The sequence below is a fragment of the Lissotriton vulgaris genome, chromosome 5 (genome assembly GCF_964263255.1).
Source record: "Lissotriton vulgaris chromosome 5, aLisVul1.2, whole genome shotgun sequence".
Taxonomy (NCBI): Eukaryota; Metazoa; Chordata; class Amphibia; order Caudata; family Salamandridae; genus Lissotriton; species Lissotriton vulgaris.
Window position 1 is genome coordinate 684,863,690 of NC_141693.1, and position 18,302 is coordinate 684,881,991.

The 18,302-nt window shown below is 43.7% G+C and overlaps 1 protein-coding gene across 1 annotated transcript in view; it reads left to right on the top strand.

Moving 5' to 3' along the window:
• Positions 1-18,302, top strand: part of CDH23 (cadherin related 23) — a 2,828,172-nt gene that overhangs the window by 1,422,978 nt on the left and 1,386,892 nt on the right. The window contains exon 15 of the mRNA XM_086919477.1: positions 12,177-12,414. Coding sequence (XP_086775603.1) covers positions 12,177-12,414 — 238 coding nt within the window. The remainder of the gene's footprint in view (positions 1-12,176; positions 12,415-18,302) is intronic.

Here is an 18,302-nt window from a genome sequence, read left to right on the forward strand (position 1 = left end):
ACAGCTTCATAAAAGTTGCTCCCAAAAAAATAGTTCTGCATTTTGGGTTGTCATTAAATCTCCTTTCCTTTCTGATTTGAGAGACTCCCCTAAAATAGACGTGGCCATAGACGAGAGGACCTGGGTTGATCACTTCGCTAGGACTTTTATGAGGGGAAACGAAGCAGCGAACTGTTTGAAAAACATCTCCCCTGATCAAAAAACAATTCCTTAACCTATGATGAAGTAGACCTCGCACTAAAGGCCAGTAAAAATGGGAAGGCGCCAGGCCCCAACGGGGTGCCTATTGACTTTTATAAATTTAAACCAGATTTGTGGACCCCAATTCTGAGTAGGGTTTTGCAAGTATCATGTGCGGTAGGGCTCGTGGAATCTAAGTGGAAATCAATCCTAGTTTCCATCTTTAAAAAGGGGGACCGTCAGCTGCCTTCCTGCTACCGTCCAATCTCACTGCTGGATTCTCTAGGTAAAGTGGCGGGCTGAGTCATCCTTGAACGCCTCCAGCAGTGGGCGGACGATAGCAGAATTCTATCAGACTTGCAATTTGGGTTCCGAGAAGGCCTAGGAACCATCGAACAAGCCCTCAATTTGACGCTTTTGTTGGGCAAGTACGTTAGTGCGAAACGAGGGGCCTTGTATATGGCGTATGTCGTCTTGTTGGCTGCCTTTGACTGTGTCAGCCATGCAAAACTCTGGTCAGTTTTGCTGGAAATGGCGGTAGAGCAGGTGCTTGTTGGCTTCTTGCACGAGCTATATTCAAATGCCACAGCCAGTGTGAGGTATGGACTTAGGGGGGAACTTACAGCGTCTTTCGGTGTAGAGAGAGGGGTGAGGCAGGGCTGTGTCCTGGCCCCCTTTCTCTTTACACTCTATACCAATAGACTTGACCGGGACATGGTAAAAGGGTGCCAGGACCGCCCCATCATAAACAACCGCCCAATACCGGCCCTACTCTACGCCGACGACTCTGTAATACTGGCACGTACCGCCGTAGAATTACAGCTGCCTTCATTAGATATAATACTTTTATGGCTAACCTGGACCTGATTATAAACATTTAAAAAAACTTTTGTTATGTCCTCGGGATCCAGAATGAAAAATACAAAGGCTATTTTTCTAAATGATACTAAGCTTGAGAGCACTAACACATATCCATACCTAGGGATAGTAATCAATCATAAAATTACCTGGAAACCGGCCATTGAGTCTAGGAAACTCCTCTTCATGAGAGCTACTGTTGCTCTGGTAAATTTCTCTTGAAGGTTGGGAAAAAGGCCCCCCGTCGAGTTGCAACCTATGGGGCGGGAGGGTGGGGCTATGAAAACATAGATGCCCTACAAAAGGTCAAAAACTGTTTTCTAAAATATCTTCTTGCTGTTCCCAGGGTACCTCGACCTTTTCGTGCCACTTGGAATTGGGTCTTTCTCATCTGACAGATATTGTCAAAATACAACCACTTCTTTTGTGGCACCGTATCTGGTCATCAAATAAAACCACCTTTTGTCAAGGGTTTATTCAGGATTGTATTTCTTTGGAAAATGCATGCAAGATTGGGTGGATACGTTATATTAAAAGCTTTTTGTATGATCAAGGCTTGGAAAAATATTTTTATTCACCCACCTCAATTCTAGAGGTTTCAAGAAAAGCATTTCAAGCGCAGTGTTTAACACATCTGGAAGAACTGCGTCTGGCTAAAGAGGCCAGTAAATCATCTGTCCAACATATCCTGTCCATACAAACCACTCTGACTATTCAACCCTACTTAACATTAAACATTACCAGCTATGAAAGATTCTTGCTGATTCGGTTTAGGCTAAACTCTTCCCATTGTTTAGTTACCTTCCCAAAAACAAACAACTGGGCAACAGCACTACCACCTTGTCCATACGACGATCTCACTACTCAGGCCACTATCCATACAATCTTATATTGTAAGTTCTACTGTGAACCTAGAAGGTTTTGGCTCATCCCGGTTTTAAAATCTATGGGCATTCGAAGATGCCGGCCTGCATTGCTCTGTTTGCAGTTTTTGGAAGTGGAATGTATAACGAAAGTTATAATTAAATTTCTGAAGTTTATTGTTCAGCACAGGACAATTTTAGAGTAGTCTATGACTTCTTTGTCCGGGATCTTTGCTTTTTCTACCTAATTGTGCAAGACGTCCTTTTTACACTGTTTTTTAATAATGATTGAATCATTTTGTATTCTATGAACAGTTAAAATGTCTAAATGAATTTTATCATATACTAGTTTTTAAAGATATGGACATTTTTATAATTACTGAAATGAGGGAAAAATACCTCTGAAATGTACTTTTATGGTTTTGTACACGAAAAAAACAGAACAAAGTAAATTTTGATTTTTTTTTAAATTAACGACAGGCATTGAGATCCTTGATTAAGAATAATGTGTCCTTCAAGGATTTCGTTCTGGATAGAAGGCCCTCTTGGGTCTTCATTACAGAAACATGGGCTAAGGAATCTTTGGGACCAGACCTGGTAGAGGCAGTGCCGGAGGGCTATACCCTAGTTAGGCAGGATAGAGTGGGTCGTATAGGTGGGGGGCTAGGCATTCTGTATAGGGACTCTCACTCGTGTCGCATCACCCCTTTATCAGCCCCTCGTGATTCCTTCCAGGTCTTACATTTCTCTATAAATGCATCATATGCCGTTCCATTTATGGGCATTCTTATATACAGACCTCCTGGGTCCAGAGTAGACTTTGGACAGGATTTGCTCAGTATTTTAGAACCTTACTTTGACTGTGACCATGTCACGGTTCTGGGAGATTTGAATTTCCATCTTGAAAATCTAGAGGTGAACGAAATCCTCTCTCTCCTTGACACCCTATCTGCCTGTGGCCTGCAGCAATTGGTTAAGGGTCCCACCTACCAGGCGGGCCATACGCTAGATGGGGTCTTTTCCAATGATAGTCGGTTGACCACAGACGCCCCTATCCCTCTCACCTGGTCATATCACTTTGCAGTCCCCCTGAAACTGGATACTACTCCTATAAATAATATCCCAAAGGGCCTTAGTAAAAATGGAATCTAGGCGAAACCTGAAGAGGATAACTAATGATCTATTGGCCCCCCTTATTCCCACTATGGCGATCTCTTTGGAGGAGGATGTGGGTTCTGCGGTGTGCAAGTTGGAAGATGCCATCACAGTGGCCATAGATGAATTGGCACCTGCCTCCCTACGCTACTCTGCCAGAAAAAGGCCGTCCGCCCCCTGGTATTCGGAGTCGCTAAGACATCTAAGACAGGGCTGCAGGAGGCAGGAACGACTCTGGAGGGCTAGTTGGAACACACAGATAAGGAAACCCACAAAACTCTTCTGAGGGAATATAAGGCTGAGGTAATAAAAGTTAAACAGGAGTACTTCTCAAATCTTACCACTGCTCTTACTTCGCCAAAAGAGTTGTTTAAGATCGTGGATTCGTTGACTACACTGCAGACCCCGGACCCCGTCACCTGCACTCAGAAGCTGTGTGACGATATTGCCATTTACTTTCATTCCAAAATTGCTGTTATTGTTTCGGCCTTAGAGCTACAAAGGGCCTCAATATCTTCTTCCACCTCTCAGGCTATTCCCTCCCAAGTATCTATCAGACCTGCTACCACGGCCCATCTGTCTAGTTTCCCCCCCCTTTCCCTGCAGGAATTGGATGCCCTCCTGGCCAAGACTAGGTTGGGTTCTCCTCTCGACCCTTGCCCCCTTAAACTGCTTAAGCAGTGTAAGGATACCCTCTTACCCTTCCTACTGGAGATCATGAATAGGGCAATGCGGGATGGCATTTTTCCTTCTCAATGGAAGAGAGCCGTGGTCAAACCCCTCTTGAAAAAACCTACCCTAGATCCGGAGGTTTTCAAAAACTTTCGCCCCATTTCGTTGCTCCCTGCCCCAGGAAAGATGCTGGAAACCCACCTTAACCAGCATCTTGCATCCTTTCTGGAATCCTCTGGTCTCTTGGATCATTCGCAGCACGGATTTTGGAAGGGACACAGCACTGAGTCGGCCCTCACGGTGGTGCTTGATAACATCCGCACCACAGTTGATAAAGGCTCAAGCACTCTGCTGATCCTGTTAGATCTCACGGCTGCGTTTGATACCCTATCTCCCTTTGTGCTAACATCTTGACTGAGGGAGATAGGGGTGGAGGGGCCGGCCCTTAGCCTTTTGGCCTCCTTCCTGGACCAGAGGGAACAGAGAGTGAAGCTGGGGGAGTTCCTATCTCCATCCCTGCCGGTGAAGTATGGGGTCCCACAGGGGTCGGCGTTAAGTCCGACCCTGTTTAACATCTTCGTGACCCCCCTGGCAAGGCTTATTAGATCGTTCGGGATGGAGGTAGTCTCCTACGCCGATGACACCCAGATCTTGCTGTCTCTCGCCCAGTCTGTCAGCTCTTCTGCCTCCAATTTTAGACACTGTATGGAGGCAGTTGCTCAATGGATGATTTACAATTCATTAAGGCTGAACGGCGAGAAGACGGAGATCCTCGTGTTCGGCGGGAAGGATGACATCTGGTCGACGGAATAGTGGCCCCCATCCCTGGGGACCTGCCCTATGCCTACCCTCCTAGCACGAAACTTGGGGGTCATGATCGATCCGGCCCTTGCGATGGGTCACCAAGTCAATAGGACAATCTCCACTTGCTGGGGCATCATTAAGATCTTGCGGAAGATCAAGCACTACTTGTCCGTACAAGCCCGTAAGCAAATTATGGTTGCATTGATAGCCTCTCGGCTTGATTATTGCAATGCCCTATATGCAGGAATAAATAAGTGCTTGCTTCTGAGATTACAAATTGTGCAAAATGCTGTGGCTAAGTTCGTACTGGACTTGCCTAAGAGGTCATCAGCTACTGCTGCCAGGAAATCCTTGCACTGGCTTCCGATCGAAGCCAGGATCTACTTTAAGGTCCTCTGTCTGGTATATTGGGCTATGACCAAAAAAGAGACAGGAGGAATAAAAGATCTGCTGATTCCCTATACTCCTCCAGAAACCTCCGTTCCTCAAAAAAGTTTCTTCTTTCAGTTCCCCGAGTGCGAAGAGCCAAGTGGGGAGGCAGAGTCTTTTCCAGCCTTGCCCCTAGATTGTGAAATACTGTACCCTGTGACATTAGGACTTTGTCATCGATGCAATCTTTCAGAAAGGCCCTGAAGACCTTGCTTTTTGCCAAAGCTTACCCTTAGTTTTCTGGATTGCGTTTTATGATCTTTTTATAGGCACCTTGATGCCTTTCGGCAAAGTCGCGCAATATAAGTTTTTATTCAATTCAATTCAATTCAATTAATTGAAGGCAGGACACCAGCAGAAAAATGCAGAACCTCCTGCGCAGAATAATGCTATCAGTACCTTATATAACGCTGTACACGTGCATACGAAGTACTATAGAAACACAGTTGATTGCTCTCTGAGTTACATACCTGTCAAGCAGTTAGTTCACAAATTATATTGCAGCAGTTTTCTGCCGCTAAAACGGCGATAATTTTATTGTCTGTATTGATAATATGCCCCTGTATATCTTTATATCCATATTTCTTCTAGTGCACAAGTGTTGAACTCTTGAAGATCAGACTGCTAGTTGTCTTGTTTGTGGTACAGTGCAAAGTGGGTGCTTCCCACTCTTCATTTGATATCAGCATAGCTGACACGTCTCTGTCCCACCTTCCTTCTGTCTGTTCCTACCTTCTCGAGCACAGTGGAAGTATCTAGCGACAATCGACCCAGAAGGAATTCTAGACACTGTAGGAGACTCTATTATTTAAAAGAGTGTTGCAATTTTCGCAGATGTTCTGATGTAGGATATTTGAGAGTGAACACTACAAATGCGTTGGACGCCCCAAGAGGATATTGAAAAAGATGCACAATTAATTGACCTCACTTAATTGCACTGATAAATGTGCACCTAAAATAAATCTGTGTTAGTGGTGTGCTAAGCCATTAAAAGGGGCTGCTGTCAGCAACCATTCAGAAAAGGGGGTGGTGATGGACAGAGTATCTGAATTAAACAGAACACTCGTACCCAGTCAAAAGATCAGGGCTTGATCCATCACCGTTTTTTAGCTCACTGCACAATCCCAGCTCAGAACTTGGCTACATGCAAATTAGTCTGTCCCTGGCCCAGTGCATCATGGGAACAGGGCAGACCAAACTACCAAGCCAATTATTTTACTGGAAAGGAAACAAGCTTCCGGGGACCGGTTTCTGGCATTACAGCTGTCTTCGGCCTGGCTTGCTTGAATCCTGATGGTGCAGTGAGCAAGGGACTCATGTCTGAGCATACCCTTCCACGCTTATGGTGGACAAAACGATTCAGAAAAGGGGGTGGTGATGGACAGAGTATCTGAATTAAACAGAACACTCGTACCCAGTCAACAGATCAGGGCTTGATCCATCACCGTTTTTTAGCTCACTGCACCATCCCAGCTCAGAACCTGGCTACATGCAAATTAGTCTGTCCCTGGCCCAGTGCATCATGGGAACAGGGCAGAACAAACGACCAAGCCAATTCTTTTACTGGAAAGGAAACAAGCTTCCGGGGACCGGTTTCTGGCATTACAGCCGTCTTCGGCCCGGCTTGCTTGAATCCTGATGGTGCAGTGAGCAAGGGACTCATGTCTGAGCATACCCTTCCACGCTTATGGTGGACAAAACGATTCAGAAAAGGGGGTGGTGATGGACAGAGTATCTGAATTAAACAGAACACTCGTACTCAGTCAACAGATCAGGGCTTGATCCATCACCGTTTTTTAGCTCACTGCACCGTCCCAGCTCAGAACCTGGCTACATGCAAATTAGTCTGTCCCTGGCCCAGTGCATCATGGGAACAGGACAGACCAAACTACCAAGCCAATTATTTTACTGGAAAGGAAACAAGCTTCCGGGGACCGGTTTCAGGCATTACAGCCGTCTTCGGCCCGGCTTGCTTGAATCTTGATGGTGCAGTGAGCAAGGGACTCATGTCTGAGCATACCCTACCACGCTTATGGTGGACAAAACGATTCAGAAAAGGGGGTGGTGATGGACAGAGTATCTGAATTAAACAGAACACTCGTACCCAGTCAACAGATCAGGGCTTGATCCATCACCGTTTTTTAGCTCACTGCACCATCCCAGCTCAGAACCTGGCTACATGCAAATTAGTCTGTCCCTGGCCCAGTGCATCATGGGAACAGGGCAGACCAAACTACCAAGCCAATTCTTTTACTGGAAAGAAAACAAGCTTCCGGGGACCGGTTTCTGTCATTACAGCCGTCTTCTGCCCGGCTTGCTTGAATCCTGATGGTGCAGTGAGCAAGGGACTCACATCTGAGCATACCCTTCCATGCTTATGGTGGACAAAACGATTCAGAAAAGGGAGTGGTGATGGACAGAGTATCTGAATTAAGCAGAACAAGCGTGGAAGGGTATGCTCAGGTGTGAGTCCCTTGCTAACTGCACCATCAGGATTCAAGCAAGCCGGGCCGAAGACGGCTGTAATGCCAGAAACCGGTCCCCGGAAGCTTGTTTCCTTTCCAGTAAAAGAATTGGCTTGGTAGTTTGGTCTGCCCTGTTCCCATGATGCACTGGGCCAGGGACAGACTAATTTGCATGTAGCCAGGTTCTGAGCTGGGATGGTGCAGTGAGCTAAAAAACGGTGATGGATCAAGCCCTGATCTTTGGACTGGGTAGGAGTGTTCTGCTTAATTCAGATACTCTGTCCATCACCACCCCCTTTTCTGAATCGCTGTCAGCAACCGGCCTCACAGGCAAACCAAGCAATTAGTACCTTCAATAATTTTTTATTTTATTTTTTAAAACATTTTACATTGAATTTGGCACCCAACTTCGCTTGCAACCTTGGAAACAAGGTCATTCTGCCATTGCTAGAAAGGTGCACGGAGCACCTGCTTTTTTGAGAAGTTGTGAGGTTTATGGTTTTCTTCACTTCGAATGCCTATCATGAAGGACATTCTTAAACACTAGTTCCCACAACATGTGTAGATTCCTCTTTTCATGGATGTGCTAATGCATAACAGCGAATTTCCTTTAAGGAGGAAAATCCATGGGAGTAGGCTTACAAGGACTAGGCATTTGTGTGGAACTCCGCAGAAAGCATAGGTTTCGCTGGAATGCCCCTGCTCCGTGGTGTTGCACCAGTCACATCCTCTTGTATCCATACATAGAAAATGGAACCAAGGTCCGCTGTTCAGTAGTGCATAAGTTCTATATTTGAAGTGGGGTGGACCCTCACAGCTTTGGGCCCCGGCACCACTGCAGTAATAAAAACTATGCCCCTGAAACTTTCATGAACTGAAAACCTGTGTCCAGGGCTTTAGGTGGAAAGAAAAAAATGGGAGGCTCCCAAAGGGGCGTGGGTGATGAAATTAGGATGTCAGCAGAACAAGCAATAGACAGTTTTGTCAGTCACTGTCTTTGTTAGAACAGATTCACAATTGCTTTATTAACATAACTGCTTTCTCAAATGTGCTTGAAAATGCACCATTTGCATACTCTTGTTTAAGGTGGTTGGGACTCGCTCCTTACGCACGCTTGCTACAGTGCTGTGCGACAATTGTTTTACAGCTCACCACTTTCAAATGTCACCGGCCGCCACTGTTTAAGTCCTCAGCATATGTAAAATCTCAAGGATTTACTCAAATTGCTTTGGAGAACAGGAAAGATGATCTGTGCATCTCCATCTACTTCCTCAGGGCACACATAGCAGTGCCCTGTTTAGAAGGCACAAAATTTCGAGAATATAATCTTCAACAGTGAACGGAACACCGTCCCTCTAGGTTCCATTCCATCTAAAACCCTGCCAGCTATAAGAAATAAAATTTCACATTTAATAATTTGAGTTTTCACTTTCTAGTCGTAGTCTTCTTCGGGAGATTCTGCTAGGAGAATCTATTTAACCCCTCCCATGCTGGTGACGCAACCGCTCCGTCACCAGCCACGGACGCGCTGTGCTGATGACGGAGCGGATGCACCCCACGACTATCTCTGTGATTTCAGCACTTATGACTAATGTAAAAAATGTAAAACATGTAAACCTGTTCTATTGTCTCTCTCTGTATATGTCTCATCGTTGCCCTTTCTACTGTTTCTTTCATTTACTATCCATATAATTCCCTTTTCCCCTCCATTATCTCTTTCTTTCCATCCACAATATCGCTCTTTTTTATTCTATTGTCTGTTTGCTTCATCTGTCTCGCATTCTCCCCTATTTCCTCCAAAATACTTCTGGTTCGATATTCCTCCCTTCTCCCTTCCTTTTCCAATTATGCTTGTCTCTCTTTTTGACCTTATTTAACCCTTTCCATTTCTTTATCTTCACTTTTCACTTGATTATCATTCCATGCTGTCGCTCCTCTTTTTACCGTTTTCTTTCTTTCCCTGGTTCCATTTCTTTTTCACTCTATCTGTTCCTTGAATCTCGATTGTTTTTCCCATATTTCTCGATCTTCCTTTCTCCTTTTGCTCTCTCCTTTGCACTTTCCCATTGTAACTTCTCATTCACCTCTTTTTTTCAAGTCTATCTGTTTTCCACGCCCACACTTGCTCCTTCTTTCTCACTTACTGTTTTTCTTTCTGTACTTTGTCTATCTTCTATTCTATGGGGGATGTGGGCATGATCGACAGGGCACGGCGTGCCCCTTCTTCTTTAATCCAATAGATTCCGTTCCCCTACTTATTTAAAAAATGCGTCCCCGGATGGCAGAAATAGCCAAGGCCTAACTATAAGGCTTGCGTGTGTAGCCGTTCAGGGATGGACTGGTTGGTAGAAAAAGAAAAGAACTCTGTCTTTTCCTTCTCGCCCAGAGAAGACAATGACAGTGTCCACTTCTGCTCTACCCTGGAAGCTGCCTCCACTCGTCTCTTTCTTCCTCTTATTTCCTCTCTTTCTGTCTAGCTCCTCCTCACTTACTGAAAACCCTGACTTCAAGAAATGGGCTCAACCTCTTTTTCCTCCTTTCCTTTATTTGTTCCCCTGTGAAATAGATTCAAAAAATAAAAACACTTTTGCTGGAAATAATGACTTTTTTGACATTTTTCCATTTCAAAGCGCAGCCTCAGGAATAAAATGTTCAAAATATGAAAAATGAATAACTAACTAAATAAAGCAAGACACAATGGTCGCAAAATGGCCAGACTGATTTTGTGCACACCCAAAAACATCAGCATCACTGTCAGAGGTTGCCATGAAGCTCTACTTTTATTTTCTCGTCTTTCTTTGAATAGCATTGTTTTACCACAGTGGGGAAATGCACCAATCCTGGTGGCACTGCAATGCCTGATTTATGAGTGGATTGGTAAACAAAATGTGTACCGCTGCGCTGTGTTCATGGATGTGGTCTTTTTAAAAGCAATGGACATTAAAACCGGTCTCTTCCTGCCCTTAACTCTTCAGGCAAAACACTCTAAAAGTGCTGAGGTAACCATGTTGTTCCTGCTCACAATTTCACATGCTTTACTTAATCTTGCATTCCCTATCAGTGTTTGCTTTTTCCAGGATGTTGTTACTTTTTTTAGGCAGCATATTACTCTTATCTAGGGCATTGCAACTGGTGCGACCGCACCGGGCACTTACTTTGGGTGGGGGCGTCAGCAACAATTACAATTTCATGATAACTCTGGTAAAAGGTCAAAGGTTTGTCCAGTCTCTAGTGGATGTTTTGGCTCATAGAAAGGTAGCACAGAGGGTTAATGTACCTGCTGCAAAGAACATGTACCATGCGGATCACAAAGTGCACATAATGTAAATGGGTCAGTGAGTTACTGCTTTTGTCAGAGAGATCCTTACGTTAAAAGCCTAACATAGAACAGTGAGCCATTAAACTATACTGCCTACTAGCATGTTTGTCATGTGACTCCTACACCTTTTAGTCCTTAGTCTTCAGTAAAATTTCCTATACAGTGATTTACACACATATAATTGATTGTCTCTGTGTAATGTGTGTGATGTAAAGTGCTCTGACACCCTACACTGATATGAGTTGCACTCTAAATCAAATTGAATGCATCTGGGAGAGAATGTGGTTATGGAGACTTGAGGGGCACTGTTAAAGGGTGGTAGTAAGGAAATCTGTGGCAGAGGTCATCTTTGGGGGCCCCAGCAAACATTGTTGCACAGGGAGCCACCAGCGCTAAAGGTGGCCCTGTCTTTGAGGCCAGTCCGTCTCATTTATTGGTACCTCCATTGGCCTTGTTCCAGCAGTAGTAGCTGCAACTTACCGGTTATCAGCAATGCAGGATTTGCACACACCAAACTAAGTACGCAAACTTCACAGTCTCTCTGCTTCATGCAAAATCACTTTTAACATGTACTGCCTGCTTTGGGGCCACTTCAATTACTCAGCAAAGTAGGACAAAATTACGCCACAGTGTTGACTAAATTATGCAGCAAAAATAGGCTGCAGTAAATTTTCTAATACTTTATTTTGACATTTTTCCACATGCTAGCAGTCTCTGGATAGATTTTTCCTTATTAGTACCAGTGTAACATACAAATGCAGCAGTGAGAAAGGTGATCAGTCAACCTTTGCAAAGGGCTGTCCAGTTTGCAGCAGCACAAGTCACATTTTGCAGTAACTTTTGATCCATTTGAGCTACAAACAATGTATTAGTTAAAATTGTCAGATTATGCAGACGACGTTGTATTATGTGGCAAATATCGCAGAGCCCTAATTATATAGAAAATATTTGCAAACTAGGATATTTTGCCATTCATGTTTGAAATGCTCTTATGGAAAAAGGGAGGAGAAGTGCTGATGACAGAAACTCCATGGTTCGGAGACAAATGGGTTGTGCTTCCACTTTTAAGAGTATTTGGGACATTCTGCGATTGGAAACATATCCCACTTTCTGAATGTATTTTAATGTCAATAACTCAAATTAAACCTTGAATAATCATGTGTATCCATTATTTTAATTAAATACCATAATAAGCTGTAACTGGTCAGTGAAATGCCAAACAAATACAAAAAATGTGAATGTTTTGCGCATTCTGATCATACCTCTGACTCCGCCCACTGATTCCAACTTTGAGTTATGCCTGCCCTCTGATTCTCGGCCCTCAGTTCCCCTACTTTTATTTTCCCACTTCCACCACTGCTTCTATCTTACTTCTACCTTACCTGCTCTGTTTCCTAACTGCTCTCTCTTTTTCCTTCATCCAATTTTTAGGTTTTCCCTTGATAAAGACACAGGAGTGATCACTTTGACCGGCCGGCTGGACTTTGAGAACACCCAGCGGTACACACTTACTGTAATCGCTCGAGATGGAGGTGGGGAAGAGACAACGGGTCGCGTGCGCATTAATGTCTTGGATGTCAATGACAATGTTCCGACATTCCAAAAAGAGTTGTACTTGGGGGCTCTCCGTGAAAACGAGCCCTCAGTGGTGCAGGTGGTCCGACTCAGGGTAAGCAACCTACACCTCTTTATTCAATTACACCCATTACTTTTTGTAAGAAAGAAGCAAAATTATAGCAACCATAGAATACCGAATTTTTTGTTTTTATAGTTAGTCAAGCTGAAAAGTGGTACAACAAGATACTGTTGTTTAACATGTGCTACATTTTGTTTTATGGGCATATCCCCGCAGTTCTGTGTCATTGATGGGCAAGTATTTTAAATTACAATTTCCTACTAGTTTAGTTTTCACTCGCTTTTTGGCTGTTTCATGTTACTATTTGAAGTTTTTAATTTTAAAATGTTAGACATGATATGTTTACCCTTATTATTCAGAAAATCAATCAGTATGAGGTGATATGCCTAGGTAGTTTGACACCATATTAGCTCACTGGTTTCAATGTGTAGTATCCAAGATTAATATAACTTAACAATCACAACTGGACAACGTTCATAATGTACAACCCTGTAATGAAATATCAAAGTTAATATATTTTTTTTTATTATGCACATGGTGTATTTTTCTGTGCTTTGCTTGAAAAGTATTTTGCTTGGATTTTTGCAGGAAAACCCTCTTGGGGATATTGCACTTACTTTGCTGAACTAAACTCAACAAATAAGTCGATTTGTTTGAATTTTCTCCTGCAAACCTGTTTTTGTGGAGTATTTGCCAAGAATTATTTTAAAAACACCAGAGGCTGTCTGATTAAAGTTCACAAATATTATTGTCAAATTAAATTCTTGAAATGATATTCAAAAAACAAAGAGCAGCTATTATTAAACACAGGAAAACAAATTTCTCTCAATGAACCTGATGAAGAAATATTCAGAAGACATTATCTTTTCCATATTGGCAGGTCTAATTGTAGCATTATAGGTTCATTTTAAAGGTTTAATATTGCAGATGTTATTTTTCACAGAAATTTAAAAAATGGAGAACATCTGTTAAAACTTAGACCGAAAACCAGTTTTTAAATTCTGTGAAATGCAGTTGTCCCACTGGGTAGAACATGTGCCGCCTAACATTGAATATTTAGTTCTGTTTTCCTCCAAGTTTAACATCGAATACTTAGCTCAGATCTCCTCCAAGTTTCACTGTTTTTCAAGGACTGCTCCTTATTTAGGTCTCACCTAGCGATGCGTATAAGGAATGTGGTCCTAGACACAGATTTCAAAACACGGCTAGTGATGTGAGTATTACTTTTTCACAATACGCAGCTAGTCAGACTGAATCTGAACATACAAACACATGGAGATGTATTATTAGCTTAATTCAACTCAAAAAAGGCAAAAGTGTAAGTATAGATTTACAGTGATTCAGTGCAAAAGGGGATTATTTGTACATTGCACATATGAATGTGTTTTTTTAAGCCTACACCAGCCCCTCCCTGTCCCCCTGTATAATATTGTATATAAATTGTAAATGGGTAGGCTTCATATGTGCAATGTACAAATAATCCCCTTTTGCACTGAATCACTGTAAATCTATACTTACACTTTTCTCTACTCGAGCCCCTTCCTTTTCTTTCCTCTCTTTTTGCTCAAATTTTTTATGAACTTGTAAATAAATTGCAGTAAGAATTTGCTATAATACTGTTGTGTTGGGTTTTCTGCATTTGTTGCCTTTTTTGAGTTGAATTAAGCTAATAATACATCTCCATGTGTTTGTATGTTCAGATTCAGTCTGACTAGCTGCGTATTGTGAAAAAGTAATACTCACATCACTAGCCGTGTTTTGAAATCTGTGTCTAGGACCACTTTCCTTATACATATACAGTTACCCAGGTCCTATTGATTTTTTGGGTTCACCCCATTGTTTTCAATGATCACCTAGCGATGCAGCGCATGAGCTGGTCGCCTTGGCGAGATCTATTGTTGTCCATTTCTTTGCCGAAGGGGGACAGGTACAGGGACAGGTGCACGCGTACGGAGGACAGGAGATGTGAACGCGTACAGTTCCCTCCCTGTCTCCTGCTCGCTGTGCCGGCGTGGACAGGAGATGCGCATGTGTACGTCTGGCCGGCTTTGCATGCTTTCAGTTTAATTTTTTTAATTTCAGCATGCCATGCAAACTTTAAGTTTCACAATGGCGGCCGCCGCCGCACACACCACTCGCAGGACGCTGCCCTTGTCTTCCCGACCCCTGCCACCTACAACACAGCATGGGCACTGCAATGGTGGCCGCCACACACACCACTCGCGGAACCCAGCTATTAATTGAATGACGGTTTTATTGAGGAAAGTAAAAAGTTCAGTTCTGACTGTAATTTTCTCGTCCACAGTAAGTTAGTGATTTCTTATGCAGCCGAGGCCCATGCAGGGAAGTGGGGCTGGTGGCAGTCTTTCTTTTTTTCCTCCCTGACTACAGTTTTGCAGCAGGAGCGATAGTCCTTCTTTATGTTCTATGCCCCTGTCACTCGATCTGGCATTCTGATTGCTGGAGCTTCTTTTATGTCCAGGGCGCTGGTTTTTTGTTTCAAACAGTAGTCCCTTTCCGATTTCCACGGCACCAGCTCTTGAGCTAGTGTATGTTGCGAAAGCTGGCTTCCTCCTCGTGAAGGCAGCTGGCTTGGTTTGGGAGTTGGGAGTAAAGAAATGAGGAAGAGAAGACAGGTGTAATAAAGACGTCCCGGAGGACGAGACCTCTGTGCCCTTCAAGATGGCGCCCGGGCCGGAACAGCAGGAAGAGGAGTTTAGTGGAACAGACACATTGGCCGTTGCAGGACTGACATCATGCACAACAGGAAAAGGGGGCTGGACACCAGCGTGGGGAGAGAAGTGTGCGGATTTGTCAGAGGCGAAGAGCAGGGCAGAGTCGGAGAAAAACGACAGAAAGGCGGAAGGACGGACCCAGTGCCAGTCGGGAGAGCCGTTAGGTGTGAGGACCCAGTGGAGCCCTGGAGAAGAAGAGCCGAAGAGGGAGGTTTCCCCAACAACCACTGCCTCTGCATCCGGACGTCCCCAGGGGAAGCAGGAAACCGAGATACCCCACGCTACGGTCCTGGATGACCGTAGCTTCAGACAAGTGCCCTTTATTCAGTTCTGGAAATGGTTGGATGGGAGGGGAGACAGGGGGGGACAGCCTATGTAAGTCGGGCACTATTTAGGACCGCTCCTCCATTACACATCCCTGTCCCCTCACAGACCGTGGTGATAGCCTATTTGGGTGAAGGGTCAGCACACTATATATAGCAATAACCAGTAGGACTGACTGGTGGTTGTTTTGTATTTCTTTGCTTTCTTCTGGGGACGCCAAGCCATCCGGGAAACCAACAAGGAGTTGAAAGGAAACTACCTGAAAAAAGGAGACCAGCAAAATTGGCTCACTGAACTGTTAATTGCTTCTTTGGTGTTCTGGCCATAATCCTGCATTGCTAGCATGTCCCTAAGCTAAGACTGTTTCTTTTTTTTCAATAAATCCACGAAGGTGTTTCTACATCTTTGTCCACACCTATGTTCTGGGTTTATGCTGATTTGACTAAGAGTGGAGTGATCTCAGGTCCTGGGAGGTCTATTTATCACAGCTGGAAAGGAGGAAGAGGCGACAGCTAACATCTAGGAGTTGATACGCTCCCTCATCTGTGGAGACTTAGTCCCTGGTTCATGATGCATGGCGCTTTCAATCCGGTCCCCATCCTCGAGAAAACGTCGCAGCAGATAGAATGTTTGGCAGCCTGAGGTAAGTTAAACGGAGTCCGTGGTAAAGGGTTTAGTGGAGCTTGTGGAGTAGACTGTAAGGGGGTAGTGTTGGAAGTGAAGAACAAAGTGTAAGGTTTATTTAGGGCTTTGGGAGAATCATAGGGTCGAGGAGCATAGGAGTTTGTTAGTAAACGACAGGCACAGGTGTGAATGAGGATAGAGGAGACCAAACTCAAAGTGACCACCATCTTATCACGCACACGGTTTCCTCTTCTTAATTGTCACCTGACACCACAAGCGCCAGTTGTACATAAACTTATTGTACTGATTTAAAATAACTTACCGTACACGTTTGCATTCAATTGAATGTCAAGGAAGCAAGAAAAACGGTTCCTAGTAAAATATTTGAAACATGGGATAGGCTGCAGTTCCAACCAACTGGCACCTGACACTTTGTTACAGAATATACAATCTATAACAAAGCCAATCGAACTTGCTTCAATGTACTAACCTATTCAAACAACAGTTCTGCATACCTGTCTGTCAAAACACGTGTCTGCTTGAAAAGCAATTCTATAACCAGTAACACAATATAGATACAACATTGCCTCTTATAGTCTCTCACGTAATTCACAGGTTAGAGGGCGCTTTCTATGTGTCAATTACACCAAAAAAGAATTTCTGCTATAGGTTGATGCCACAGATAATCCAATTTCATGGCCCCCAGCCTTATGAACAGCCTGACCTAAAGCAAGCAATCTGAGCAACATGGAAAATGCCTTCCCTTCTACTTCGCCCCCGACACATGCAGTGGTAAAATTAACAGATTTCCAGCTGTCAATAATACTCAAAGTCCTAAGACTTCTCCAAACGGGTAATTCATTCCAAATGTCTCGTGATCATTGGAATTTGAGCCACGCATGAGAAAACTCATCGTCACTCTGCAACATACACACAATTAGTCAGCAAGTGTGTCTTTCAACTGGAAATAAATGCCTTAAAATTCCTTTATTGGCACACAGCATTCTAGCACTCTAACATATGGTACATGAAAATGCTGGCCCCTCAATGTGTTCCATCAATTCCTAGATCTCTGGTCAACCAATGTGCAAACCATCTGCCAAACATAGTTCATGAGACGATGCATGGGAGCAGATCATGTAATCAAACAACCATAACTGTGCTTCTTTTACTGTCACCTTTGCTTTTCGAAAGCAACTACTATAAATACAAAGCGCGTGCTTGCGCAGCCCCTGCAAGTTTTCAAAACAGTTACATAAAAGGCATTGTCATTTACAATACCAATAGCTCAAACTCTCGCAAATGCAAGACCTATTGCATTGTAAATGCCTGTCTTGGGGAGAGCGTCCAGATGGATTCTGAATTTGAATCTGACACTTGGCGCGTATTTTTTGTTAGTTCGTGCCCTGCGGTTTTGACTTGTTGAGGACCTCCCTCTGTCTAAAGTACTGCATTTATTATGTGTCACGATTTAGGCTCCAATCTCTATAGTCCTTGTAGTCTCTTCTCACAGACTACAAAGAAGGTACTGTACAAGCTGTAAATTGTAAGTGACAGGCAAAGGCCTTGTGGTCGCTTTAAGCATCCATATTAATTGCTATACTTAAAGGTAAACCGTTAGACATAAAAACCCTTTCACACTGCTCCAAAAACACGAAGCAAGTCTCTAAGAAAAGGTTTTGTTGCAGAGGCTCCAGCTACCCCTTTGCTTGCTTGAAATGTAGTGCCAATGGAATTAGTAAGGCTTTGTGAATGAATGTACGTCTTTATTACCCTTGCCTTCATGCAAACGTCAGCCCTGTAGGAGACAAGTACTTCACCTTTTAGCAATGAAGGGCTCTGATCAGCAATTAAAACGAAAACTCAACACTAATTAGCATTCCAAAGTTCACCTTGCATTACTGCCTCATTTGTCGTTCAATTTCTATTCTGTAACGATTCTGAAATAAGTATGGTTTAATGCCACTAAATCCCTTATTAACCACATTGCTGCGGCTGTAATTTTTCCGCTGTGTGGCAATTTACAAAAACCCGCGTTACATGACGAGCTCAGCTCGTCATCAGCACACGACCACCGTGGCTGATGACGAGCTGAGCTCGTCATCAGCAGCGAAGGGGTTAATATAAACTATTGGCTCAATTCATGTTAGGTATCTACAGCTTAGGTCTCCACTTCGAAAGGGCCAGTGAAAGGTCTTCACTAGCCGTCTATCTATACCACAAGTCAGAGCACACCAG